A 26,830-nucleotide genomic window follows, 5' to 3' on the forward strand; every position below is an offset into this window, starting at 1 on the left:
GTATATTTTACCACAATTGAAAGAAGGAAGGAAGGGAAAAAGAAAAAGAAAATAAGAGAGGGCCGGACGCAGTGGCTCAAGCCTGTAATCCCAGCACTGTGGGAGGCCGAGACGGGGGGGGGGGGGGGATCACGAGGTCAGGAGATCAAGACCATCCTGGCTAACCCAGTGAAACCCCGTCTCTACTAAAAAATACAAAAAAAACTAGCCGGGAGAGGTGGCGGGCGCCTGTAGTCCCAGCTACTCAGGAGGCTGAGGCAGGAGAATGGCGTAAACCCGGGAGGTGGAGTTTGCAGTGAGCTGAGGTCGGGCCACTGCACTCCAGCCTGGGCGACAGAGAGAGACTCCGTCTCGAAAAAAAAAAAAAAGAAAATAAGAGAAGAGGCCAGGAATGGTGGCTCGCACCTGTAATCCCAGCACTTTGGGAGGCTGAGTGGGGAGGATTCCAAGAGTGGGGCCAAGAGTTTGAGATCAGCCTGAGTAACATAGCAAGACCATATCTCTACAAAAAATTTAAAAATAAGCTGGGTGCAGTGGCCTGCTCCTGTGGTCCCAGCCATGATTGCACCACTGTACTCCAGTGGGTAATACAGCAGGGCTCTGTCTCTAAAAAAAAAAATAGAAGAAAAAGAAGAAAGCAAGCCAGATGTGGTGGCTCACGCTTGTAATCCCAGCACTTTGGGAGGCCAAGGTAGGTGGATCACTCGAGGTCAGAAGTTTGAGACCAGCCTGGCCAACAAGGTAAAACCCCATCTCTACTAAAAATACAAAAAAAAATTAGTTAGGTGTGGTGGTGCATGTCTGTAATCCCAGCTACTCAGGAAGCTGAGGCAGGAGAATAGCTTGAACCCAGGAGTTGGAGGTTGCAGTGAGATGAAATCACGCCACTGCACTTCAGCCTCGGCAACAGAATGAGACTCTGTCTCAAAAAAAAAAAAAAAGAAGAAGAAGAAGGAAAAGAAGAATAGATAAGAAGATAAAGTTTATTCACAGATAAAGCTCCAACTACTCAGCAGGACACACAAGGCCACATAGCCCAAGGAGCCCCCATCTGCCCTCACTCCATCTCAGCCTGCCCATGGTTCAGCCACATCACACGCCCTCCCTCATCTTTTTTTTTTTTCTTTTTTTTGAGGCGGAGTCTCACTCTGTTGCCCAGGCTGGAGTGCAGTGGCCGGATCTGGGCTCACTGCAAGCTCCGCCTCCCAGGTTTACGCCATTCTCCTGCCTCAGCCTCCTGAGTAGCCGGGACTTATAGGCGCTGGCCACCTCGCCCGGCTAGTTTTTTGTATTTTTTGTGGTAGAGACGGGGTTTCACCGTGTTAGCCAGGATGGTCTCGATCTCCTGACCTCGTGATCCACCCGTCTCGGCCTCCCAAAGTGCTGGGATTACAGGCTTGAGCCACTGCGCCCGGCACCTCCCTCATCTTTCATACCCAGCAGGCTCAGACTAATATGTCAAGAACTATGTGTGAGATTAATAAGAATGGCATTTCTCATATATATTGAGATAGATATACATATATTGAGATATATATATATGTCATATATTGAGCACTTTCTGTATGCCAAACACTATGCTAGACATTAAAATGTCTACATGATTTCATAAAATCTTCACAGCAACCTTCTAAGATAGAGAAACTTCCCATTTTATAGATGGGGAAACAGAGTAATAGAGGTTTAGTCATTTGTCCAACTTCACACATCTAACAACTTGCTCATTTCGGTTTTTTTATTTTTTTGTTTTCTTGTTTCAGAGTCTCACTCTGTTGCCCAGGCTGGAGTGCAGTGGTGCAGTCTCAGCTCACTGCAACCTCCGTCTCCCGGGTTCAAGGGATTCTCCTGCCTCAGCCTTCCCAGTAGCTGAGATTACAGGAGTCTGCCACCACGCCCAGCTAATTTTTTGTATTTTTAGTAGAGATGGGGTTTCACCATGCTGGCCAGGCCGGTCTTAAACTCCTGACTTCAGGTGATCCATTCACCTTGGCCTCCCAAAGTGCTGGGATTACAGGCATGAGCCACCTCGTCCAGTCAACTCATTTCTTTGATGGTCCATAGTAGAACTAGCAACCAGGTTCCTTGGCATCTCAGATACCTCTGCTAAAGCATTTCACATGTCTGTCTCTCTCTCAAGACCCTGGTTCTGCCCGGGCATGGTGGCTCATGCCTGTAATCCCAGCACTTTGGGAGGCCAAGGTAGGTGGTCACCTGAGGTCAGGAGTTTGAGACCAGCCGGCCAACATGGTGAAATCTTGTCTCTACTAAAAATACAAAAATTAGCCAGGCGTATTGGTGCATGCCTATAATCTCAGCTACTTGAGAGGCTGAGCAGGAGAATCACTTGAACCCAGGAAGCAGAAGTTGCAGTGAGCCAAGATCGTGCCATCGCACTCCAGCCTGGGCAACAGAGCAAGACTCTGTCTCAAAAGAAAAAAAAAAGGCCAGGCACGGTGGCTCACGCCTGTAATCCCAGCACTTTGGGAGGCTGAGGCAGGCTGATTACCTGAGGTCAGGAGTTCGAGACCAGCCTGGTCAACATGGTGAAACTCCGTCTCTACTAAAAATACAAAAATTAGCCAGGTGTGGTGGCACATGCCTGTAGTCCCATGTACTTGGGAGGCTGAGGCAGGAGAATTGCTTGAGCCTGGGAGATGGAGGTTTCAGTGAGCTGAGATCGTGCCACTGTACTCCAGCCTGACCAAAACAGCGAGACTCTGTCTCAAAAGAAAAAAAAAGACCCTAGTTCTCCAGGGCCAGTACCAAGTTTTATTCATCTTTAGATTCCCTGTGGTGGACTACACAGTGTTTGGCCAATGTATCAGCAGCCAATACATGCTAATTGAAAGAAAGTTCGGTGGGGGAGGTGGGCAGCAAGGAGGGGGAGAGAGACAGAGAGAGAGAGGCAGTGGGTAGGATGGAGTGAGTGGGTAGATCAGGCCCAGAGGCTTCAGGGTGTGCTGCCAAGCTCTGAAAAGTTTTTGGGGGTGTGGGGAAGGCAGAGGACACTGGGCAGGCATCGTAGATGCCCTTGGTGGGGGCCTGGCAAAGTCGATGTCAAAGCGAAGTCGGTCTTAATGAAAGAGTGTAGACAGCTCTGGATGGTAATCAGGAATCCTGGAATCTAGGGCAGGCTGGAGAAAGAGAGGTTGGGGGCCCAGTGTCCTGGAGAGGGTGGGGTGGAGGGAGGAGAGAAAAGCCAGCTCCAGGGAGATTCCAGGGACAAAAGGTCAGGATGTTGGCACTTGGAACAATCCCCTTGGTGGGTACCCAGGTGCATCCGGGCTCTCTAACCCCCCTCCCTGCTGGCTCGCACTCCACAGGCCTCCACAGGATGACTTCTTTTCATTATTCAGGTCTCTGCTCAAGTGACTTCCCTGACCACCCAGCTAATGTTGCCCCTCCCCTCCCCCTCCTATTATATTACAGGATTTTATTCCCTTTATTGTTCTGAGCGCTATCTGAAATAATCCTGCTTATTTATTTGTGTTCTTGTTTGTGTCTACTTCCCCTCTACTATATTATAAGTTCCATCAGAGTGGGAATGGTAATGGTATTTGTCCTTTTCTTTTTTTCTTTTCTTTTTTTTTTGAGATGGAGTCTCGTTCTGTCACCCAGGCTGGTGTGCAGTGGTGTGATCTCCGCTCACTGCAAGCTCTGCCTCCCGGGTTCACACCATTCTCCTGCCTCAACCTCCCAAGTAGCTGGGACTACAGGTGCCCGCCACCACACCCAGCTAATTTTTTGTATTTTTAGTAGACATGGGGTTTCACTGTGTTAGCCAGGATGGTCTCGATCTCCTGACCTTGTGATCTGCCCACCTCGGCCTCCCAAAGTGCTGGGATTCCAGGCATGAGCTACCGTGCCCGGCCTGTGTTTGTCCTTTTCACCAACAAATCCTCAGTATCTAGAACAGTGCCTGGTACTAAGCAGATGCTCAGGTGGCCTAGGTTAACCCTCAACATCAACAAGGGGCCAGAGTTAAATTTGGATGCCCTCTCCATGCTGAAGACTCCGCTACAAACCCTGCTGGCTGGGTGGAGGCAGTTGTAGATCCTGAGAGAGCCTATAGGGTCAACATTAGGAGAGGTACAAGGTAGGCCTTGGGATTTGTGTCTTCTACCCTAGCGACTCCCCAGGGCCTCCTTACCCTGGGGTCATTTAGGTCCTGGCTGATCCCTGCAGAAAGGGACAGCAGCTCCAGTGAGTGACTCAGCCTGCTGCCTGGGTTACTGGTGAAAAGATTCTTGTAAGAGACTAGGAGGCTTGGGTACTGGGATTCTCATGGGGTCTAGAGATGAGGTATGCTTTAACCTAATGGTTCTTTTTAAGTTTTTTTTTTTAATTTTTTTTTGAGACAGTCTCACTCTGTCACCCAGGTTGGAGTGCAGTGGCATGATCTCGACTCACTGCAAACTCCACCTCCTGGGTTCAAGCAATTCTCCTGCCTCAGCCTCCTGAGTAGCTGGGATTACAGGCACCCGCCACCATGTCCGGCTAATTTTCACATTTTTAGTAGAGATGGGATTTCACTATGTTGGCCAGGTTGGTCTCAAACTCCTGACTTCAGGTGATCCGCCCACCTCGTCCTCCCAAAGTGCTGGGATTAAAGGTGTGAACCACCCCACCTGGCTAACCTAATGGTTCTTGAGAGGAAAGAGGATGGAGGGCTTGAGCCCCAGGGCTCCTTAGTAGGCTGGGAGCTTTGGACTACAACACAAGGTTTCCTAAGGGGGCTGAAGTCTGGAAGCTGGGGTGGGGGTGGGGCCTAGCGGCTTGGACACGAGGGTTCCCCAGGGAGGGATGCTGGGGCACCAGCATTCTCCAGAGGTCTGTGGTTGAGAGCTGGGTCACCGTATTCTTTGAGGGCAGAAATATTCCCGAATCTGTCTGTTTTTCCCAACTGGGACCAGCACAAGCCAGTTCTTGCTTAATGGAGTAGAGACAAATTCGTCTGTGAATGAGCAAGTGGACCAAGACTACGAGAGAGAGAGAGAAAGAGAGAGAGAGAGAGGGAGAGAGAGAGAGAGGAGAGAGAGAGAGAGAGAGAGAGGCGACTTTCTCCCTGTGCTCTCCTCCCTTTCTCTTTCTCCCTGCCTCCACCCCTTCTTCCAGAACCCCTACCCACATCTGTCTGTGACCATCTCACGCCCCCTGCTGCTCCTTCCCTGGGCAGCAATGGCCAGTCCAAGGACCAGATGACTGAGATGTCAAAATCCCATCTCTTTTCTTCCTCCTGATCCCTCTGGACCAGCCACAGAGGCAGGAAACTGGAGTCTCAAAGGGAGTAACTTCTGCGGAACGAGGTGGGTCCTGGCTTCCAGAAAGTGACCTGTATCCAGAGTATGTCTGTCTGTCTGGATTTTTGCTGGGATCTCAGCCTAAGAAGTCCTCATTTCCAGCCGGACGCGATGGCTCACACCTATAATCCCAGCACTTTGGGAGGCCGAGGCAGGAGGATCACCCAAGGTCAGGAGTTCTAGACCAGCCTGGCCAACATGGTGAAATCCCATCTCTACTAAAAATACAAAAAATTAGCCGGGGGTGGTGGTGCACGCCTGTAATCCCAGCTACTCGGGAGGCTGAGGCAAAAGAATCGCTTGAACACAGGAGGCGGAGGTTGCAGTGAGCCAAGATCACACCATTGCACTCCAGCCTGGGCAACAAGAGCAAAACTGTGTCTCAAAACAAAACAAAACAAAACAAAAAAAAGTCCTCATTTCCTCAGAGAACCTCTCCTTGACATTCAGACTAAGTTAAGGCCTCCTAGTCTCCATGTTTTCTTTTTTTTTTCTTTTCTTTTTCTTTTTTTTTTTTTTTTTTTTGAGACAGTCTTGCTCTGTCACCCAGGCTGGAGTGCAGTGACATTATCTTGACTCACTGCAAGCTCTGCCTCCCGGGTTCACGCCATTCTCCTGCCTCAGCCTCCTGAGCAGCTGGGACTACAGGCGCCCGCCACCACACCCCGCTAATTTTTTTTTTGTATTTTTAGTAGAGACGGGGTTTCACCGCGTTAGCCAGGATGGTCTCCATCACTCGACCTCGTGATCTGCCTGCCTCGGCCTCCCAAAGTGCTGGGATTACAGGCATGAGCTACAGTGCCCGGCCAGTCTCCATGTTTTCACAACTCTCCAATTCTCCTTTATCAGTGCTTCCAACTATCCACTTATTAGTTAGTCTTTGATGGATGTCTGCTTCCCTATGGGACTGTGGGCACCAAGAGGGTAGGAACCAGAGTGTTTTTGCTCATCAAGACAACTCAATGCTTGGCACAGTGCCTGGTACATTGCTAGTGCACAGTGAATATTTGTTGAATAAATGAATAATAAGTAACTTTCAAAGGGGGTTCTTAGGTGGAGCTTTAATGGGAAGCGTCAGTGCCATTGCCTGGGCTCTGGGGGCAGCTGTGAGTCCAGATCTCATGGCTTCTGTTCAGGGCCCGGTCCACATCCAGCCTCTGACCTTGTGCCCAAAGGCCATGCAGGCAAAAAGAAGTGGAAGAGTCTTCTCCTAGAGGGAGGTAGTGCAAAGGTGGTATTAGAAGAGTAAGGTGGCTCAGATCCAGAATCTTCTCCCCACTTTTCCACTCCTCCAACCTGAGTTTTCAGAAGCACTACCTCCCACTGCCCGCTATCTTCTTCTTGTGGCCGATTCTTCTTCCCTCCCAGAGGTTTCCTTCCTCTCAAAATGTGCCCCCTCCCTTGAGCTGTTTCCAATGGTGTGCTCATGAACTTGAACATCATTCTCTCTTACCTGGTAAAGCCCCCAGGAAGAGACGCCCTTGAGGCTTGGCCCAGACGTTAAGGAGGGAAGCCAAGCCTAAGGGAGGCAGGGCAAGGACCTCCATCTTTGGTCCTTGGCTCAAGACCACCCTGGACATACTCAGCTTCAGCTGAAGAGGGAGTCCCAAGACCAGGGGCAGATCCATCCCTGGGCCCGACCCAGAAGACAGCACCACCTTCTGCAGAATGTGTGGGAAAGGGACAATAGAGAGGGAGGGAAGAATGAGCAGGGACTACGGCTTGTGGCCTCACCTCTAGCTGCCTTAATTCTGCCTTTTCGCTATGCCTCCACCTACTGGCCATTCTCACCACTTAAATCCTGCCCTAATTTTGTTTGGCTTGACCCTTTTTGAAACCACATCTACCCCAAGTAAATAAGCACTCTAAGTCAAAACTGTTTGCTTGCTGTGGGCAGCTTCAAGATACGTCCCTCGCCCCTACCACCCACCTGAGTGCCATCCGTAAACCTTATTTTTATTTTTTTTGAGACGGGGTCTCACTGTGGCCCAGGTCAGAGTACAGTGGCACCATCAGAGCTCACTGCAGCCTCAAACTCCTGGGCTCAAGTAAACCTCCTGCCTCAGGCTCCTAAGTAGCCAGGGCAGCAGACATGTGCTACTATGCCTGGCTAATTTTTTTTTTTTTTTTTTTTGACAGAGGTCTCTGCTATGTTGCCCAGGCTGATGTCAAACTCCTGGACTCAAGTGATCCTCTGGTCTTGGCCTCCAGCACCTGGGATTGTGCACCACCATGCCTGGCTAATTATTAATGAAAAACAATTTTGTGGAGCCAGAGTCTCGCTATGTTCCCTGGGCTGGAAGTCTTCCTAATATTGACAGTTTGGACTCCCCTCTTCCCTCATTGCTCCAGGCTCCACTGAATACAAGCAGCGCCCCATTGTCCCCCTTTACTTGATCTTGGAGGTGGAGACTGAGCCAAGATGGGTTCTCCGGTGTCCCAAGAGAAAGGAGGTGGCCTGAGCCTGCTGCCTGCTTGAGTCTCAGGTCCAAAGAGAAGGCCCAGGGCTCTGCATGAGGCTGGGGAATGTCTGTGGGGAGAAATGATTATCCTGAGGCCTCAAAGCTGGAGCTTGAAGGAGGAAAGGGGCCAGTGGTGGAGGGAGACCAGGCTGAGCTGGCCAGGGTGGGAAAAACACACTCCAAGGAAATCTACCTTGGAGATTGAATTCTGCATGAGTCCCTGGAGGGAGAAATATCCCAGGATTTGATTCTACATCACAGCTTCTGAGGCTAGTGGGGGCAGATGCTGAGATCTCGGCCTGTTTGTCCAGCCAGGAATCCCGGCGCAGGCAGCCATCCAGGGCAGGAACCAGCTGGAGTGCGACAGAGGTAAGATACGGGGATGTAGAAATCAGGGCATCGGAGCCCCAGTCCTGGCCACTCTGCCCTCAGTTTACTCTCTTCCGAGCATTTGGCCTCCCCCTTGCAGCTCTCAACCCATCCCCTCTCCCTAAAATCTTGGACTTAGATTCCCATGGCCACCCACCCAGCAGTGCTTTACGGAGCCTTGGCTAGGGTGCCACCCCTGGGATGTAGTTACCGGCAACCGAAGATTGGAAGCGGGGAAGAGCAGCCCCCCAAGCGCAATCCTCATGATGGGATGGCGTTTGCTGGTCAGGGGCCCAGAGACCTGTCTCAGGCACAGCACCTCCTCCCCATCCACCTTCAGTAGCACAGAGTCCCCATCCATCTTGACTTCCACCTGCAGGAAGGTGGGAAGCAGAATCAGAGGCCCCTGGGATCTGTCTCTGCCACCTTCCTGTGAGGCAGCCTAATACTATAGTGGAAAGAACATGTCTTGAAGAAGCAGCTAGCATCCTTGGCCGTGGGTCAGTCAGGTCTTGTCACTTATGTACTAACTGAGCCTTAGAATTCCCATCAGAAAAGATGGGGCCAAGAATAGCTACTTTGTGGGAGTTCGTGTGGATTAAATGAGATGACAGTGGTAAAGGGATGCCCAATAACTTGGTGTCATTCCCTTTCCTCAGACCAGCTCCAGACATCCCTCCCCTGAGGACCAGAGCTAGCTTACCTGGTGCCATCTCCCGTCATCCAGTCGTGGTCCAGCACCCACCGTAAGCTGGGCCCAGTGATTGTGCAGTTGGATCTCAGGCCTGCCGTCCCGAAGTCCCAGCATAAACCAGTCGTCCTTAGGGTTGGTATCCCCATAAAAAATCACTCCCTCTGGGTCCCAGGTTCGAACCTCAAAGGAGGAGGAGGTTCTGGAAGGACTCAGAAGGAAAAGATTGTGTATGTCATGTGCCCTCTGAGAGCCAGTGTGGTTTGGGGGACATGGTGTTCACAGATAAGGAAAGGAAGACAGGGAAAAGAGAACAGCTGATGGAGACGGGGCAGAGCCAGGGGACTGGGTCAAGGGCTAGGTCAACCCCCTACTTTGTGATCTTGGTGAGGTCAAAGGTCATGACAGCGGCAGGCTCTTGTCCTGGGCCATTGCTGAGGTGGACAGCCGGAGGGTCCTGGGCCCTCTATCAGAAAGAGAAAACAAACAAGGCTGAGTAGGGACATGTCAGAGACAGACAGAGGGAGAGGCCCTGCTACAGGGCCAGAGGAGGAGAGAAGGGAAGACTGCGTGAACTGAGAGCCCTGTCCCACTCCTGCACCTGGGTGGGGAGAACAGGTCTCAGGGCCCATCCCTGGTGGGTGTGATGCAGTAGTAGCAACAGCAACAACAGCAGCCGGCGCGAGGTGGCCGTTGGGCCTCTGCTCTCCATAATCAGCCACTGTCCACTCGGCGGCTCAGACAACTCTTGGGAGAATGTGTAGAGGCAGGCAGCCTTGTATGTAGGCGGTGGAGGGTTAAAGGTTGCCCGGGGGGAGGGGGTAAAGGAAACAGGGGCACTGACCCTTGACACCTGCCCAGGGACCCAGTCACAAGACCCAGCTGCCACCCCTCTGGGGATCAATGGGGTGAAGGACAGAGTCCCCTCTACTATCATCCTCCACTGCCTAGAAAATTGCTGAACTGGGAGAGGATATTCCATCTCCCCTCTCCTCCTCTAGGGCCTGGTCTAGGTCCTCCAAGATTTCCGTCCACGTGGGGAGGCTGCATTCACAGGCCTGTGGTCTAGAAACAGTCCTGCCCTGCGTCCCAAGTAGCATCCTGTATCAGGACTAGAAATGAGATAATGGAATCCTAAATGTCTAGCTGAGTGACCTTGGGCAAGTCACTTCACCTTTGTGCTTCAGCGTTCTTGTCTGTAAAATGAGGAAAATAATATTTTACAGGGTGACTGTGAAAGAAGGTTCATTGAGAAAATGCAGGCACAGTGCCTGGCATCTGGTCTGAACTCCTCCCCCAGTCTTTTCCCAGGCCTCTGAGGCCTGTCTGCCAGGAAGGTATTTGTCTGTGTGTATGATTCAGTGAATGTTAAGAAGGGACCTACCCCCGCCTCCCAGTTATCTTCCCTTATCCATTTATTACAGGGCCTAAACAGTCTAGCAGTAGAAATTCATCACCCACTCCCTGACCCATTTTATTTTATTTTATTTTATTTTAGACAGAGTCTTGTTCTGTCACTCAGGCTGGAGTGCAGTGGCATGATCTTGGCTCACTGCTGCCTCTGCCTCTTGAGTTCAAGCGACCCTCCTATCTCAGCCTCCTGAGTAGTTGGGACTACAGGTGCACGCACCACCATGCCCAGCTAATTTTTTTGTATTTTTAGTAGAGACGGGGATTTCACCATGTTGGCCAGGGTGGTCTCGAACCTCTGACTTCAAATGATCCGCCCACCTCAGCCTCCCAAAGTACCTGGATTACAGGCGTTAGCCACAAGGCCCAACCCTCCCTGACCTATTTTATTTTATTTATTTATTTATTTTGAGATGGAGTTTCGCTCTTGTTGCCCAGGAGTGCAATGGCACAATCTCGGCTCACTGTAACCTCCACCTCCCAGGTTCAACCAATTATCCTGTCTCAGGATCCCGAGTAGCTAGGATTAAAGGCATACGCCATCACACCTGGCTAATTTTTGTATTTTCAGTAGAGAAGGGATTTCACCATGTTGGTCAGTTTGGTCTCAAACTCCTGATCTCAGGTGATCCACCTGCCTCTGCCTCCCAAAATGCTGGGATTACAGGCGTGAGCCACTGCGCCACCCCGTGACCCATTTTAAAATCAAATGACAGGCCGGGCTCCGTGGCTAACATCTGTAATCCCAGTACCTTGGGAGGCTGAGGCAGGCAGATCACTTGAGGTCAAGAGTTCCAGACCAGCCTGGCCAACAGGGTGAAACCCCATCTCTACTAAAAATACAAAACTTAGCCAAGTGTGGTTGCCCATGCCTGTAATCCCAGCTACTCTGCAGGTGAGGCAGGAGAATCGCTTGAACCCCGGAGGGAGAGGTTGCAGTGAACCGATATCGCAGCCACTGTACTCCAGCCTGAGTGACAGAGTAAGAATCCGTCCAAAGAAAGAAAGAAAGAGGCCGGGCGCGGTGGCTTAAGCCTGTAATCCCAGCACTTTGGGAGGCCGAGACGGGCAGATCACGAGGTCAGGAGATCGAGACCATCCTGGCTAACACGGTGAAACCCCGTCTCTACTAAAAATACAAAAAACTAGCCGGGCGAGGTGGCGGGCGCCTGTAGTCCCAGCTACTCGGGAGGCTGAGGCAGGAGAATGGCGTAAACCCAGGAGGCGGAACTTGCAGTGAGCTGAGATCCGGCCACTGCAGTCCAGCCTGGGAGCCAGAGGGAGACTCCGTCGGAAGGAAGGAAGGAAGGAAGGAAGGAAGGAAGGAAGGAAGGAAGGAAGGAAGGGAGGGAAGAATTAGCCAGGTGTGCCGGTGCGCGACTGTAGTCCCAGCTACTCCAGAGGCTAAGGCAGGAGGATCGCTTGAACTCGGGTGGTGGAGGCTGCAGTGAGCGGAGATCTCACCACTGCACCCCAGCCTGGGCGACAAAGCAATACTCCATCTCCAAAAATAAATAAATAAATAAATAAATAAATAAATAAATAAATAAAACATTTAAAAAATGCAAATGCCGCCGAGAGGTAACACTTCATCCTACTCAAGAGCTGCAGGAAACAGCTTTCAGAGCTGGGGGTCTTAAGGCTTACCCAGGGTCTGGGGGGGTGAGTGAGCCTGAGGCTAAAGAAGGTTATCACCGCATGCGTCAATTTAAAAAGCACTGCTGGGGAGCCTTTGAACCACGGGGTAACTCGATCGAGGCTGGGACACCCACACAACCGCGAGGAAGCGGCCGCACTCCAATCTTGACCTCTACCAGGGGCCCAGTCACGAGATCCAGCTGTCGGGGGTGGGACTTGGGGGGGGCGGGGCTGAGCCTATTCTTCAAGCTGATTGGCTGACGGTTGTGCCCCCTGCTGCGACAGAATTCGAGGGGGTGAGGCTTTGCCCGGCTGTGAGGACCGCCTCGCTGGCCCACTCTCTCCGCCTGGACTGTACCGGAATCCCAGCCCCACTTCCCAGGCCGCGGCTACCCCGCCGCCCCCGCCACTCCCTCTGGAACCAGAGGGCCATGGACTTGTACAAGGCCCTAGGAGCCCGCGATCTGATGGAAGCTGAGGGCTGGCATTTCTTCCGCTTTGAAGGAGAGGCGACCAGAAAGTTGGCAGGAAAGTGAGGCCATCCCCAAGGGGATCTCTCTCTTGAGTTTCTCCTTCCCCACCAGCTCAAGCACTCTTCAGAAACTATTTCCACAGACACTGATGCTGAGGTCTCCCTGGAGGAAGGAGGGTTGGGGGTGCCTATCCTCAAGTACTGGAAGAGCAGAATTGAGGGAGAGACATTTCTTCCTTGTTGAGGGTGAAAAATAAGAATTGCATGACCTGATGTGGTGTTGGGTCGATAAGGCGATAAGCCACTCCAAGACCCTTCGTGAGTGTTCTGGTCAGCAGAAGTTGCTCCTTGGGGAACGGGTGGGCCCAAGATGACCTTTCCCCTCAGTGGGCTGGAGTCTTGGCTCTGCCCTGTGGAGTATAGGGAAAAGAAGAGCAAGGGGCCACCTTGTGGGTCACATTTGGGACCCAGACAAAGACCTCAAATGTCTGAACTGAGCTGTACCAGATCCAAGACTGAGGCAGGCTTATCCCTCAGCCGACAGAACAAGTTGCCACCTCGTGTTGGCATTGCAAGGGGTGCTGGGAGGCCAGGCGCAGTGGCTCATGCCTATAATCCTGACACTTTGGGAGGCTGAGGTAGGAGGATTGCTTGAGGCCAGGAGTTTAAGACCAACCTGGGCAACATGGCGTGATCCTATATCTACAAAAAAAAAAATTAGCCAGGCATAGTAGTGCACACCTGTGGTCCTAGGAGGCTGAGGGGAAGAGGATCGCTTGAGCCCAGTAATTTAAGGCTATAAAGAGCTACGATCAGGCCACTGTGTTACTTGGGCAACAGAGTGAGACCATGTCTAAAAAAGAAAAAAAAAAAATTAGCTGGGAGTGCCGGTGCGCGACTGTAGTCCCAGCTACTCCAGAGGCTAAGGCAGGAGGATCGCTTGAACTCGGGAGGTGGAGGCTGCAGTGAGCGGAGATCGCGCCACTACACTCCAGCCTGGGAAACAAAGCAAGACTCAATCTCCAAAAACAAACGAACAAATAAATAAATAAATAAATAAATTTTAAAAATGCAAATGCCCCAGAGAGGTAACACTTCATCCTACTCAAGAGCTGCAGGAAACAGCTTTCAGAGCTGGGGGTCTTAAGGCTTACCCAGGGTCTGGGGGGGTGAGTGAGCCTGAGGCTAAAGCAGGTTATCACCGCATACGTCAATTTAAAAAGCACTGCCGGGGAGCCTTTGAACCGCGGGGTAACTCGATCGAGGTTGGGACACCCACACAACCGCAAGGAAGCCTCCGTACTCCAACCTTGACCTCTACCCAGGGGCCCAGTCACAAGATCCAGCTGTCGGGGGTGGGACTTGGGGGGGGCGGGGCTGCGCCTGTTCTCCAAGCTGATTGGCTGACGGTTGTGCCCCCTGCTGCGACAGGATTCGAGGGGGTGGGGCTTTGCCCCGCAGTGAGGACTTCCTCGCTGGCCCACTCTCTCCGCCCTGACGGCCCCGGAATCCCAGCCCCACATCGCAGGCCGCCGCTACCCCGCGGTCCCGGCCACTCCCGCCACCCCGCTCTCCCAGGCTCTTCAGGATCCAAGCTTGTAGGCCCTTTAAAGGGTCTTGTTGCCGTTTGCGGGGCTGTGAGACTTTGGTCCCAGACAGTGGGGATCCGGATGGCTTCCGTGCGGATCCGAGAGGCCAAGGAGGGAGACTGTGGAGATATCCTGAGGCTGATTCGGGTGAAGAGAGGAGAGAGGGGAGAGGGGAGAGGGCCGGAAACCAGGGGGTCAGAGTGACGCGGCCAGAGCGGGGGCGCAGGAGGCGGGGGCGGGGGAGGGGCTCGCCTTGGGACCCTGCTCGGGGAGCAGCGGGGCCCTTCTGCCCAAATCTAGCCTCCGTACCCACGTCTTAGGAACTAGCCGAGTTCGAAAACCTCTCGGATCAGGTGAAGATCAGTGAAGAAGGTGGGGACTCAGCGCCCAGGTTCTGGCAGAGACTGGGGAGGAAATGAGGGATGGGTCCCCCAGGCGACAGCTCCAGGCTGGGCATAGACCCAGGTTCTCTTTCTCTATCTCTTTGTCACAACTCCAATCTCGGCAGCCCTGAGAGCAGATGGCTTTGGAGAGAATCCTTTCTATCACTGTTTGGTAGCAGAGATTCTTCCAGCGTCTGGGGAGCTACTGGGTAAGAGCAGCTGGGCCTTAAAAGTCCACCTCTCCAGCCGGCCTCAGAGGTCTCCCCACAGGCTCCCAGAAGCGGTACTCCTCTTTTCTCTCTCTCAGGGCCCTGCGTGGTGGGCTATGGAATATACTACTTCATCTACAGTACATGGAAGGGACGCACCATTTATCTGGAGGATATATATGTGATGCCGGAATATCGGGGTACTGGGCAGAAGCTGAGGCGGGGGTGGGAGCAAAGCACCCCACACACCCCACCATCATCCCCGATCCCCAGATCCCAGCCTGTGTCCTTTTCTGATTCCCTTCAGCTCAAACAATAGATATTTTTTGCCTCTTTGTCTTCGTAACAGGTCAAGGGATTGGTTCCAAAATAATCAAAAAGGTGGCTGAGGTGAGGAGAGGGGTGGGGGTGACAAGTGAGGACCTAAAGAAGCAAGGGTATATGGAGGGGGGGACCCGAGTTGAAGGAGGGAGTGAGAAAAGCTTTTCCTTTTTTGACCCCAGAAAAGTTAGTGATGTCTTCTCCCACAGGTGGCCTTGGATAAGGGCTGCTCCCAATTCCGCCTGGCTGTCCTGGACTGGAACCAGAGGGCCATGGACTTGTACAAGGCCCTAGGAGCCCGTGATCTGACGGAAGCTGAGGGCTGGCATTTCTTCTGCTTTGAGGGAGAGGCGATGAGAAAGTTGGCAGGAAAGTGACGCTGTCCCTAGTGGGATCTCTCTCTTGAGTTTCTCCTTCCCCACCAGCTCAAGCACTCTTCAGAAACTATTTCCACAAACACTGACGCTGAGGCCTCCCTGGAGGAAGGAGGGTTGGAGGTGCCTATCCTCAAGTACTGGAAGAGCAGAATTGAGGGAGAGACCTTTCTTCCTTGTTGAGGTTGAAAAATAAATATAAATAAGAATTGCATGACCTGATGTGGCGTTGGGTCTTTTCTTCTCTTTTCTTTTTTCTTTTCTTTCTTTCTTTTTTTTTTTTTTTTTGTTACAGAGTCTCTGTCCCCCAGGCTGGAGTGCAGTGGCGCGAACTCAGCTCACTGCAACCTCTGCCTCGTGGGTTCAAGCCATTCTTCTGCCTCAGCCTCCCAAATAGCTGGTACTACCGGTGCACACCACCATGCCTGGCTAATTTTTGTATTTTTAGTAGAGATGGTGTTTCACCATGCTGGCCAGGCTGGTCTGTAACTCCTGATCTTGTGATATGGCCGCCTCAATCTCACAAAGTGCTGCGATTACTGGTGTGAGTCACCGCGCCCAGTCCAAAGTCTTTTTTAAATGTTTTTTATTTTTTGTCCCCAAGCTGGAGTGCAATGGTTGGACCTTGGCTCACTGCAACAGTCGCTTCCCAGTTTCAAGCGATTCTCCTGTCTCAGCCTCCTGAGCAGCTAGGATTATAGGCACCTGCCACCACATGCGGTTAATTTTTGTGTTTTTGTATTTTTTTTTTTTTTTTTTGAGATGGAGTCTTGCTCTGTCACCCAGGCTGGAGTGCTGTGGCTGGATCTCAGCTCACTGCAAGCTCCGCCTCCCGGGTTCACGCCATTCTCCTGTCTCAGCCTCCCGGGTAGCTGGGACTACAGGCGCGGCCACCTCGCCCGGCTAGTTTTTTGTATTTTTTAGTAGAGACGGGGTTTCACCGTGTTAGCCAGGATGGTCTCGATCTCCTGACCTCGTGATCCGCCCGTCTCGGCCTCCCAAAGTGCTGGGATTACAGGCTTGAGCCACCGCGCCCGGCCAATATTTTTGTATTTTTATCCTCCCACCTCGGCCTCCCAAAGTGCTGAGATTACAGGCGGGAGCCACCGCGCCCAGCCCAACAGTCTTTATTTTCAAGCTGGTGTGCCCTACAAAAGCTCACGCCTGGCCGGGCTCAGTGGCTCATGCCTGTGATCCCAGCACTTTGGGAGGCCGAGGCAGGCAGATCATCTGAGGTCAGGAGTTCAAGAGCAGCCTGACCAACATGGCAAAACCCCATCTCTACTAAAAAGACAAAATTAGCCAGGCATGGTGGCAAGCGCCCATAATCCCATACTCGGGAGGCTGAGGCAGGAGAATCGCTTGAACCTGGGAGATGGAGGTTGCAGTGAGTCAAGATCATGCCACCGCACTCCAGCCTGGGCAACAAGAGCAAAACTCCATCTCAAAAAAAAAAAACAAAAAACAAACAAAAAAAAGCTCACGCCTATAATCCCAGCATTTTGGATTTTGGGAGGCTGGCAAATTGCTTGAGCCCAGGAGTTCAAGAGCAGTCTGGCCAACATAGCAAAATCTTGTCTCTACCCAAAATACAGAAGAAGCCAACACACGATGGCGTGCTACTCTAGGCCCAGCTACTGGGGAGGCTGAGGCACGAGAATCACTTGATCCCAGGAAGTGGAGGTTGCAGTGAGCCAAGACCACGCCATTGCACTCCAGCCTGAGTGACAGAGCAATATGCAGTCTCAAAAAAAAAAAAGAAAAAAAAAAAAACCTCAACACTTTGAGAGGTTGAGGGTGGAGGATCACTTGAGCCAGGAGTTCAAGACCAGCCTAGGCAACATGGGCAAGACAACATCTCTACAAAATTAGGCCGGGTGCAGTGGCTTATCCTTATAATCCCAGCACTTTGGGAGGTGGGCAGATCACTTGAGATCAGGAGTTCGAGACCAGCCTGGCCAACATGTTGAAACCCCATCTCTACTAAAAATACAAAAATTAGCTGGGTATGGTGGCACCCATGTAATTCCAACTACTTGGGAGGTTAAGGCATGAGAATCGCTTCAACCCAGGTGGCAGAGGTTGCAGTGAGCTGAGTTTGTGCCACCACACTCCAGCCTGGGTGACAGATGGAGACTCTCTCAAAAAACAGAAAATGGCTGGGCACGGTGGCTCACGCCTGTAATCCTAGCACTTTGGGAGGCCAAGGTGGGTGGATTACCGGAGGTCAGGAGTTTGAGACCAGCCTGGCCAACGTGGTGAAACCCTGTTTCTACTAAAAATACAAAAATTAGCTGGGCTTGGTGGTGCATGCCTGTAATCCCAGCTACTCAGGAGGCTGAGGCAGAAGAATCACTTGAACCTAAGAGGTAGAGGTTGCAGTGAGCCGAAATTGCACTACTGCACTCTGGGCAGCAGAGCAAGACTCTGTCTAAGAAACAAACAAACAAAAAAACAAAAAACCCAAAGGAAACAAAAACTAAATAAATAAAATTTGCCCAGGTCAGTAGCAAATGCCTGTAGTCCCAACTACTCAGGAGGCTGAGGTGGGAGGATCACCTGAACCCTAGAGGTCAAGGCTGAAGTGAGTCATGTTTGCACCACTGCACTACAGCCTGGGTGACAGAGTGAGATCCTGTCTCAAAACAAAAACAATAATAGGTTGGGTACAGTGACTCACACCTGTAATCCCAGCATTTTGGAAAGCCAAGGTGGGTAGATTATTATAATAGAGTCCAATAGTTCAAGACTAACCTGCGCAATAGGGCTAAACCCTGTCTCTGCAAAAAATACAAAAACATTAGCTGAGCGTGGTGGCAAATGCCTGTAGTTCCAGCTACTGGGGGGTTGAGATGGGAGGATGGCTTGAGCTCAGGAGTTTGAGGCTACAGTGAATTGAAAACCTGCCAATGCACTCCAGCCTGGGTGACAGAGCAAAGCCCGGTCTCAAAAAGCAAATTTTAATCACTAATGCAGAAGATAAAAGAGTATAAACTAGTAAACTTAATACTCCCAACATCTTTTTTGTTTGTTTGAGATGGTGTTTCGCTCTTGTTGCCCAGGCTGGAGTGCAATGGTGCCATCTCATTCACCACAACCTTCGCCTCCTGGGTCCAAGCAATTCTCCTGCCTTAGCCTCCTGAGTAGCTGGGATTACAGATACGCGCCACCACACCCGGCTAATTTTGTATTTTTAATAGAGACGAGGTTTCTCCATGTTGGTCAGGCTGGTCTCCAACTTCGATCTGCCTGCCTCGGTCTCCCAAAGTGCTGGGATTACACCCGTAAGCCACAGTGCCCAGCCAATACTTCCAAAATTTATCTTGTTCCCATCTTGTTTTGTCTTTGGTTTTCAGAGTTTGTGTTTTTAATGTTATTATCTTCACCTTGGTCCCAGATCTTACTAATATTCATAGAATATCTTTGCACTCCGTCACGCCTGTAACCTCAGCACTTTGGGAGGCCGAGGCAGGCGGATCATGAGGTCAGGAGATTGAGACCATCCTGGCTAACACGGTGAAACCCTGTCTCTACTAAAAATACAAAAAAATTAGCTGGGCATGGTGGTGGGCGCCTGTAGTCCCAGCTACCCGGGAGGCTGAGGCAGGAGAATGGCATGAACCCGGGAGGCAGAGCTTGCAGTGAGTTGAGATCAGGCCACTGCACTCCAGCCTGGGCGACAGAGCAGGACTGAGTCTCAAAAAAAAAAAAATTTGTCTCCCAACTCTCCTCACTCTTCCAAGGCAACCACTCTCAATTGAGTTTTGTTTTGTTTTGTTTTGTTTTTTTGAGACAGAGTCTACTTTATCTCCCAGGCGGGAGTGCAGTGGTGAGATCTGGGCTCATTGCAGCCTCTGCCTCCTAGGTTCAAGTGATTCTCCTGCCTCAGCCTCCCAAGTAGCTGGGATAACAGGCATGTGCTACCACGCCCGGCTAATTTATTTATTTTTTTGAGACAGAGTTTCACTCTTGTTGCCCAGGCTGGAGTGTAGCGGTGTGATCTTGGCTCAATGCAACCTCTGCCTCCCAGGTTCAAGTGATTCTCCTGCTTCAGCCTCTTGAGTAGCTGGGATTACAGGCACGTGACCTCCTAATTTTTATGTATTTTTTAGTAGAGATGGGTTTTCACCATGTTGTCCAGGCTGGTCTCAAACTCCTGATCTCAGATGATCTGCCCACCTCAGCCTCCCAAAGAGCTGGGATTACAGGTGTAAGCCACCATGCCAGGCCCATAATTTTTGTGTTTTTAGTAGAGATGGGGTTTCTCCATGTTGGCCAGGCTGGTCTCCAAATCCTGGCCTCAAGTCATCCTCCAGCCACATAAGTGATAATACATTTGCCCACATGGGGATGAAATCCACAACCTTGGTGTTAGCACCTGGCTCTAACCACCTGAGCTAACAGGCCATTGCAAATGTTGATTTTTTTTTTTTTTTTTTTTTTGTGACTGGGTCTTGCTCTGTTGCCCAAGCCAAGTGCAGTGATGTCATCATGGCTTACTGCAGCCTTGACCTCCTGGGCTCAAGTGATTCTCCCACCTCAGCCTCTCAAGTATCTGGGATCACAGGCGAGTGCTATCAAGCCTGGCTAATGAAAAACAAATTTTTGGCCAGGCATGGTGGCTCACGCCTGTAATCCCAGCACTTTGGGAGGCCGAGGCAGGCAGACCACGAGGTCAGGAGATCGAGACCATTCTGGCTAACACGGTGAATCCCCCTCTCCACTAAAAATACAAAAAATTAGCTGGGCGTTGTGGCGGGCTCCTGTAGTCCCAGCTACTCTGGAGGCTGAGGCAGGAGAATGGTGTGAACCCGGGAGGTGGATCTTGCAGTGAGCCGAGATCGTGCCATTGCACTCCAGCCTGGGCGCCAGAGCAAGACTCCGTCTCAAAAAAAAAAAAAAGAAAGAAAGAAAGAAAGAAAGAAAAACAAATTTTTGACTGGGCACGGTGGCACATGCCTGTAATTCTAGCACTCTGGGAGGCCAAGGCAGGTGGATCACCTGAGGTCAGGAGTTCGTGACCAGCCTTCCTACCATGGTGAAACCCTGTCTCTACTAAATATAAAAAAATTAACCGGGCGTGGTGGCGCATGCCTGTAATCCGAGCTACTTGGGAGACTGAGGCAGGAGAATCACTTGTACCTGGGAGGCAGAGGTTGCGGTGAGCCGAGATTGCACCATTGCACTCCAGCCTGGGCAACAAGAGCGAAACTCTGTCTCCAAAAAAACCAAAAAAAAATTATTAAGCTGGGCACCGTAGCTCACACCTGTAATCCCAGCACTTTGGAAGGCTGAGGCGGGCGGATGACTTGAGGTCCCGAGGTTGAGACCAACCTGGCTAACATGGTGAAACCCCGCTTGTCTCTACTAAAAATAGAAAAATTAGCCGATGTGGTGGTGAATGCCTGTAATCCCAGCTACTTGGGAGGCTTAGGCAGGAGGATCTCTTGAACCTGGGAGGCGGGGGTTGCAGTGAGCCAACATCGTGCCACCGCACTCTAGCCTAGGCAACAGAGTGAGACTCTGTCTCAAAAAAAAAAAAAAAAAAACCAAAAAAAAAAGCAAAACAAACAAACAAACAAAAAAACACATTTTTTATTGGAGGCTAGGTCTCACTATTTCGCCCAGGCTAGTATTGCACTCCAGAGCTCAAGCAATCCTCCCACTTTGGCCTCCCAAAAAGGGAGGATTACAGGTGTGAGCCACCACACCTGGCCAGTATTACTACTTCTTGATGTCTCTTTTTCTTTTTCAATTTCTTCAATTTTTTTTTTTTTTTTTTTGAGAGGGATAAGTGGTCTTTATTTTTTTAGAGACAGGGTCTTTTTCTGTTGCCTGGACTGGAGTACAGTGGCACGATCCTAGCTCACTGTAACAATGAACTCCTGGTCTTAACTGATCCTCTTGCCATGACCTCCCAAACGGCTGGGATTACAGGTGCATGCCACTGCTCTTGGCCTCACTTCTTGAGGTTGAGGCTGAAGCGAGGCATGTTTGCACCACCGCACTTCAGGGTTTTTTGTTTAGGCATTAGCTATTGGCTTTCCACTGTGGAAGATGAGAAGCTAGCCCTTCAGAACAAGGATCATTGAGGTTAAAAAAAAAAAAAAGAGAGAAGCCCTTTTTTTCCAATCGACCTGTCACCCCACCTCCACTTCCCATCCTCCTGTGTTTAGTGTTTACTTTTTTTTTTTTTTTTGAGACAAAGTTTCATTCTTGTTGCCCAGGCTGGAGTGCAGTGGCATGATCTCGGCTCACTGCAACCTCTGCCTCTCGGGTTCAAGCAGTTCTCCTGCCTCAGTCTCCCGAGTAGCTGGGACTATAGGCACCCACCACCATGCCTGACTAATTTTTGTATTTTTAGTAGAGATGGGGTTTCACCACGTTGTTCAGGCCGGTCTTGAACTCCTGACCTCAGGTGATCCGCCCGCCTTGGCCTCCCAAAGTGCTGGGATTACAGACGTGAGCCACCATGCCCAGCCTCATTATTATGATTATTATGATTATATGAATACACGTATGATCCATGTGGATAGTTACAATTCTTTTTCTTTCTTGTACCATTTTTGTTTTCCCTGGAATTTTTTTTTTTTTTTTTTTTTTGAGACGGAGTCTCGCTCTAGCCCGGGCTGGAGTGCAGTGGCCGGATCTCAGCTCACTGCAAGCTCCGCCTCCCGGGTTTACGCCATTCTCCTGCCTCAGCCTCTGGAGTAGCTGGGGCTACAGGCGCCCGCCACCTCGCCCGGCTAGTTTTTTGTATTTTTTAGTAGAGACGGGGTTTCACCGTGTTAGCCAGGATGGTCTCGATCTCCTGACCTCGTGATCCGCCCGTCTCGGCCTCCCAAAGTGCTGGGATTACAGGCTTGAGCCACCGCGCCCGGCCTTTCCCTGGAATTTATAGCTGCCTTGTCCTCTCTGTTTGCTTAGTTTCCTGTGTACTCTAATTTATTCCCAAATTCTCCCTTAATTAATCTCTCATAAAGATATACAAACACTTAGGAATTTCAATCTACTTCATTTTGAATAATTTCTCAAAAAGCCCTTCAACCTGCTCCAGTCCAGAGAGGCAATCTTGAGGCTGCGCTGTTGGGATCTCCCTTCACCTTCATCCTGGGGATCCCCTTTGCCTCTCTCTTGTGTTGACGTTCTGTTGCCTGGAACCTGTGTTTCCTCTTTCTAGGTTTACTCTTATTTTGATGGAGCTTTTTGAGAAAGGGTACCAGGAGGTAAATTTGTTGGGACCTTAAAAGTCTGAAAATGTCTGTTCTATTCTTGCACTTAATTGAGAGTGGGGGCCGGGCGCAGTGGCTCATGCCTATAATCCCAACGCTTTGGGCAGCTGAGGTGAGCGACTCACCTGAGGTGAGGAGTTCGAGACCAGCCTGGCCAACATGGTGAAACTGCGTCTCTACTAAAAATACAACAACAACAAAAAACCAAGCCAGCTGTTGCGGTGGGCGCCTATAATCCCAGCTACTCAGGAGGCTGAGGCAGGAGAATCGCTGGAACCTGGGAGGCAGAGGTTGCAGTGAGCTGAGATCACACCACTGCACTCCAGTCTGAGTGACAGAGCAAGACTCTGTCTCAACAACAAAAAAAATTGAGAGTGTGGCTAGGTATAGGAAACGAGGTTGTAAATAATTTTTTTTTTTTTTTTTTTGAGACAGAGTCTTGCTCTGTCACCCAGGCTGTATGTAGTGCAGAGGTGTGATCTCGGCTCACTGCAACCTCTGCCTCCTGGGTTCAAGAGATTCTCCTCCCTCAGCCTCCTGAGTAGTTGGGATTATAGGCACACGCTACCATGTGTGGCTGATTTTTGTATTTTTGAGACCAGGCTGGTCTCAATCTCCTGACCTCAGGTGATCCACCCACCTCAGCATTCCAAAGTGCTGGGATTACAGGCGTGAGCCACCACACCCAGCTAATTTTTGTATTTTTGGTAGAGACAGGGTTTCACCATGCTGCCCAGGCTGCTCCTGAACGCCCGAGCTCAAGTGATCTGCCTGCTTCAGCCTCCCAAAGTGCCAGGATTACAGGTGTGAGCCATGGCACCTGGCCTTGGGAATTTTCTTTTTTTTTTTTTTTTTTTTGAGACGGAGTCTTGCTCTGCCACCCAGGCTGGAGTGCAGTGGCCTGATCTCAGCTCACTGCAAGCTCCGCCTCCCGGGTTTACGCCATTCTCCTGCCTCAGCCTCCCGAGTAGCTGGGACTACAGGCGCCCGCCTCGTCGCCCGGCTAGTTTTTTGTATTTTTAAGTAGAGACAGGGTTTCACCGTATTAGCCAGGATGGTCTCGATCTCCTGACCTTGTGATCCGCCCGTCTCGGCCTCCCAAAGTGCTGGGATTACAGGCTTGAGCCACCGCGCCCGGCGGGAAATTTTCTTGCATAATTATTACTATTGATTTGAGATGATTTTATCCTTCCCAGATAATTATATCTGTTATCACTTTCTGGAATTCTGGTTATTCAGATGTTGTATTCCATTGACTAATCCTTTAATTTTCTTATATTTTATTTTTCTTTCTTCTATCGCCTTTATTTTTATTTTTAATTTTAATTTTTTCAGACGGAGTCTTGCTCTGTCACCCAAACTGGAGTACAGTGGCGCAATCTTGGCTCACTGTAACCTCCGCCTCCTGAGTTCAAGTGATTCTCCTGCCTCAGTCTCCTGAGTAGTTGGGACTACAAGTGCATGCCACCATGCCCAGCTAATTTTTGTATTTTCAGTAGAGATGGAATTTCAACAGACTGGTCTTGAACTCCTGACCTCAGGTGACCTCAGGTGATCCACCCGCCTCAGCCTCCCAAACTGCTGGGATTACAAGTATGAGCCCTGTGCCTGGCCATGGCTGCAATATTAATAATTATTTAAAATATTAATAATTTTTCCAGTGTCTTTCTTCTGCCATCACACTATGAAGTAAGAGACTTCCAGGTCTGTTTGTCCCTACCATTAAATACAAAAATTTAAAAATTAGCCAGATGTGGTGGCTAAGTTCAAAGGCCAAAAAAAAAATACTTAGTATAATTCATCACCTTATTTTCTAAACCTTTATCTCCTATGTTATGTCCTCCATAATTGGCATTACCATTTACTCTAATCCAAGAAGTGAATGGAACATAGGACAACTCCCAGAATGTGAATTTTTCCTGCTACTACCATTATTTCATTACAATTCATTACAATTTTTCCTATTTTGAATTTCCCCAGAATTATTTATTATTATTATTATTATTATTATTGAGACAGAATGTCACTCTTGTTGCCCAGACTGGAGTGCAATGGCACAATCTTGGCTCACTGCAACCTCTGCCTCCTGAGTTCAAGCAATTCTCCTGCCTCAGCCTCTGAGTAGCTGGGTTTACAGGCATGGGCCATCATGCCCAGCTAATTTTTGTATTTTTAGTAGAGACGGAGTTTCTCCGTGTTGGTTAGGCTGGTCTCAAACTCCCAATCTTAGGTGATCTACCTTCCTCGGCCTCCCAAAGTGGTGGGATTACAGGTGTGAGCCACCGCGCCCGGGCACTATTATTATTATTATTTGTCGTTGTTTTTGTTGAGATGGAGTCGCGCTCTGTCGCCCAGGCTGGAGTGCAGTGGCGTGATCTCCACTCATGCAACCTCCGCCTCCTGGGTTCACGCCATTCTCCTGCTTCAGCCTCCAGAGTAGCTGGGACTACAGGAGCCCGCCACCACGCCTGGTTATTTTTAATTTTTTTTATTTTTTGTATTTTTAGTTGAGATGGGGGTTTCACCGTGTTAGCCAGGATGGTCTCGATCTCCTGACCTCGTGATCCGCCCGCGTCGGCCTCCCAAAGTGCTGGGATTACAGGCATAAGCCACCGCACCCTGCCATCATTATTATTATTATTATTATTATTTTTTTTTTTTTTTTTTTTTTTTTGAGACGGAGTCTCGCTCTGTTGCCCGGGCTGGAGTGCAGTGGCCGGATCTCAGCTCACTGCAAGCTCCGCTTCCCGGGTTTACGCCATTCTCCGGCCTCAGCCTCCCGAGTAGCTGGGACTACAGGCACCCGCCACCTCGTTCGGCTAGTTTTTGTATTTTTTAGTAGAAACGGGGTTTCACCGTGTTAGCCAGGATGGTCTCGATCTCCTGACCTCGTGATCCGCCCGTCTCGGCCTCCCAAAGTGCTGGGATTACAGGCTTGAGCCACCGCGCCCGGCCCATCATTATTATTTTTTAAGTTTCACTCATTGCCCAGGCTGGAGTGCAGTGGCGTGATATCCGCTCACTGCAACCTCCACCTTCCTAGGTTCAAGCGATTCTCCTGCCTCATCCTCCCGAGTCGCTGGGACTCCTCCCGAGTAGCTGGAACTACCACAGCTAATTTTTTGTATTTTAGTAGAGACGGGGTTTCACCATGTTGGCCAGAATGGTCTTCATCTCCTGGCCTCGTGATCCGCCCGCCAGTGATCTCGGCCTCCCAAAGCGCTGAGATTACAGGCGTGAGCCACCGCGCCCGGCCTAATTTTTGTAGTTTTAGTAGAAACGGGGTTTCGCCCTGTTGAGGCTGGTCTCGAACTGGTGGGCTCAAGTGATCCACCCGCCTGGGCCTCCTAAAGTGCTGGGATTACAGGACTGAGCCACAGCGCCCCCGGCCGAAACTATTCTACTATTCTTAAAACTTTCTTTTGTTTCTTTCTTTCTTTCTTTCTTTTTTTTTTTTTTTGAGACGGAGTCTTGCTCTGTCGCCCAGGCTGGAGTGCAATGGCGCGATCTCGGCTCACTGTAACTTCTGCCTCCCAGGTTCAAGTGATTCTCCTGCCTCAGCCTCCCGAGTATATGGGATTACAGGCGCGTGCTACCAAGCCCGACTAATTTTTGTATTTTATTAGATGCGGGGTGGGGGGTTGGTGGTTCACCATGTTGGCCACGCTGGTCTTGAACTCCTGACCTCAGGTGATCCAAGGACCTCAGGTGATCCACCCGCCTTGGCCTCCCAGACTGCTGGGATTACAGGCGTGAGCCACCGCGCCCGGCCAAAACTTTCATTGTATTACAATCTCTTCAAGGCAAGAGCCATGACTCTTAAATCTACTACAGCACAGAGTTACAGATTCTTAAAAGATAGGCGATGCATACGCGCAGACAGTAAAACTCAGCGCGTGCGCACCGAGCACCTTTTTCCTTGCGGCGACTCCTCTTCTTCTTTTTTTTTTTTTTGGAGCGTGCGCACCAAGAAAGACAAAGGTGGGGAAAGTGACCAAGCAGTCGTTCAGGCGCATGCCCACCCCTAACTTGTCCGAGCCTGGTGGGGCTGGCGGCGGCGGAGTGGGTGTGGCCTGAGCGCTGTGTGACTGTGCGGCCGCCGCCCAATCGGACTGAGCGAGCCCGGCCCCTCCCTCCCTCTGATTGGTTGGTTCTCAGGGTTGTGGGGCGCGGAAAGGAAGAGACCGGGCGGCTGGGCGGTGGAGAAAGAAGGCTAATTTTGTTCTGCGCAAGCGCGAGCAAGCGACCAGGAGGGGGCGTGAGAGAGTGAAAGGGAATGTGGAAGCCCCGATGCGCTGGCTAGCGCTAGCTGGGGCTCTAACCTTGACGCCTGCGCCGTGGCCCTCGGGGCCCCGCGCGCAGCGGGCGGGTGCCCGGTGC

General features: G+C 50.8%; 2 protein-coding genes across 9 annotated transcripts; one reads left to right on the forward strand and one right to left on the reverse strand.

The window, feature by feature from the left end:
- Positions 1–6,330: 6,330 nt before the first annotated feature.
- On the reverse strand, positions 6,331–13,682 carry SHBG (sex hormone binding globulin). Of its 8 annotated transcripts, XM_033184728.1 has the most exons (11): positions 13,497–13,682; positions 12,612–12,752; positions 11,880–12,143; positions 9,424–9,569; positions 9,197–9,288; positions 8,835–9,033; positions 8,343–8,504; positions 7,956–8,115; positions 7,694–7,830; positions 6,754–6,961; positions 6,342–6,510 (listed from the first exon to the last, which is right to left on the reverse strand). In XM_033184728.1, the coding sequence occupies exons 4-11, from the start codon at positions 9,532–9,534 to the stop codon at positions 6,362–6,364; spliced, it is 1,218 nt and encodes a 405-aa protein (XP_033040619.1). In that variant the 5' UTR covers positions 9,535–9,569; positions 11,880–12,143; positions 12,612–12,752; positions 13,497–13,682; the 3' UTR covers positions 6,342–6,361. The 8 variants fall into 8 exon arrangements, with proteins under 8 accessions (XP_033040617.1, XP_033040619.1, XP_033040618.1 ...); XM_033184726.1 differs by lacking the exon at positions 11,880–12,143 and having other exon boundaries at positions 6,331–6,510; positions 8,835–9,024; positions 9,424–10,018; XM_033184727.1 differs by having other exon boundaries at positions 11,880–12,752.
- An 84-nt stretch (positions 13,683–13,766) lies between these two features.
- SAT2 (spermidine/spermine N1-acetyltransferase family member 2) lies at positions 13,767–15,440 on the forward strand. Its single transcript, XM_033184752.1, has 6 exons — positions 13,767–14,078; positions 14,252–14,303; positions 14,440–14,523; positions 14,622–14,723; positions 14,873–14,913; positions 15,054–15,440. The coding sequence occupies exons 1-6, from the start codon at positions 14,013–14,015 to the stop codon at positions 15,219–15,221; spliced, it is 513 nt and encodes a 170-aa protein (XP_033040643.1). The 5' UTR covers positions 13,767–14,012; the 3' UTR covers positions 15,222–15,440.
- The last annotated feature ends 11,390 nt before the right edge of the window (positions 15,441–26,830 follow it).

Source organism: Trachypithecus francoisi, unplaced genomic scaffold (assembly GCF_009764315.1).
Source record: "Trachypithecus francoisi isolate TF-2019V2 unplaced genomic scaffold, Tfra_2.0 Lachesis_group20, whole genome shotgun sequence".
Lineage (NCBI taxonomy): Eukaryota > Metazoa > Chordata > Mammalia > Primates > Cercopithecidae > Trachypithecus > Trachypithecus francoisi.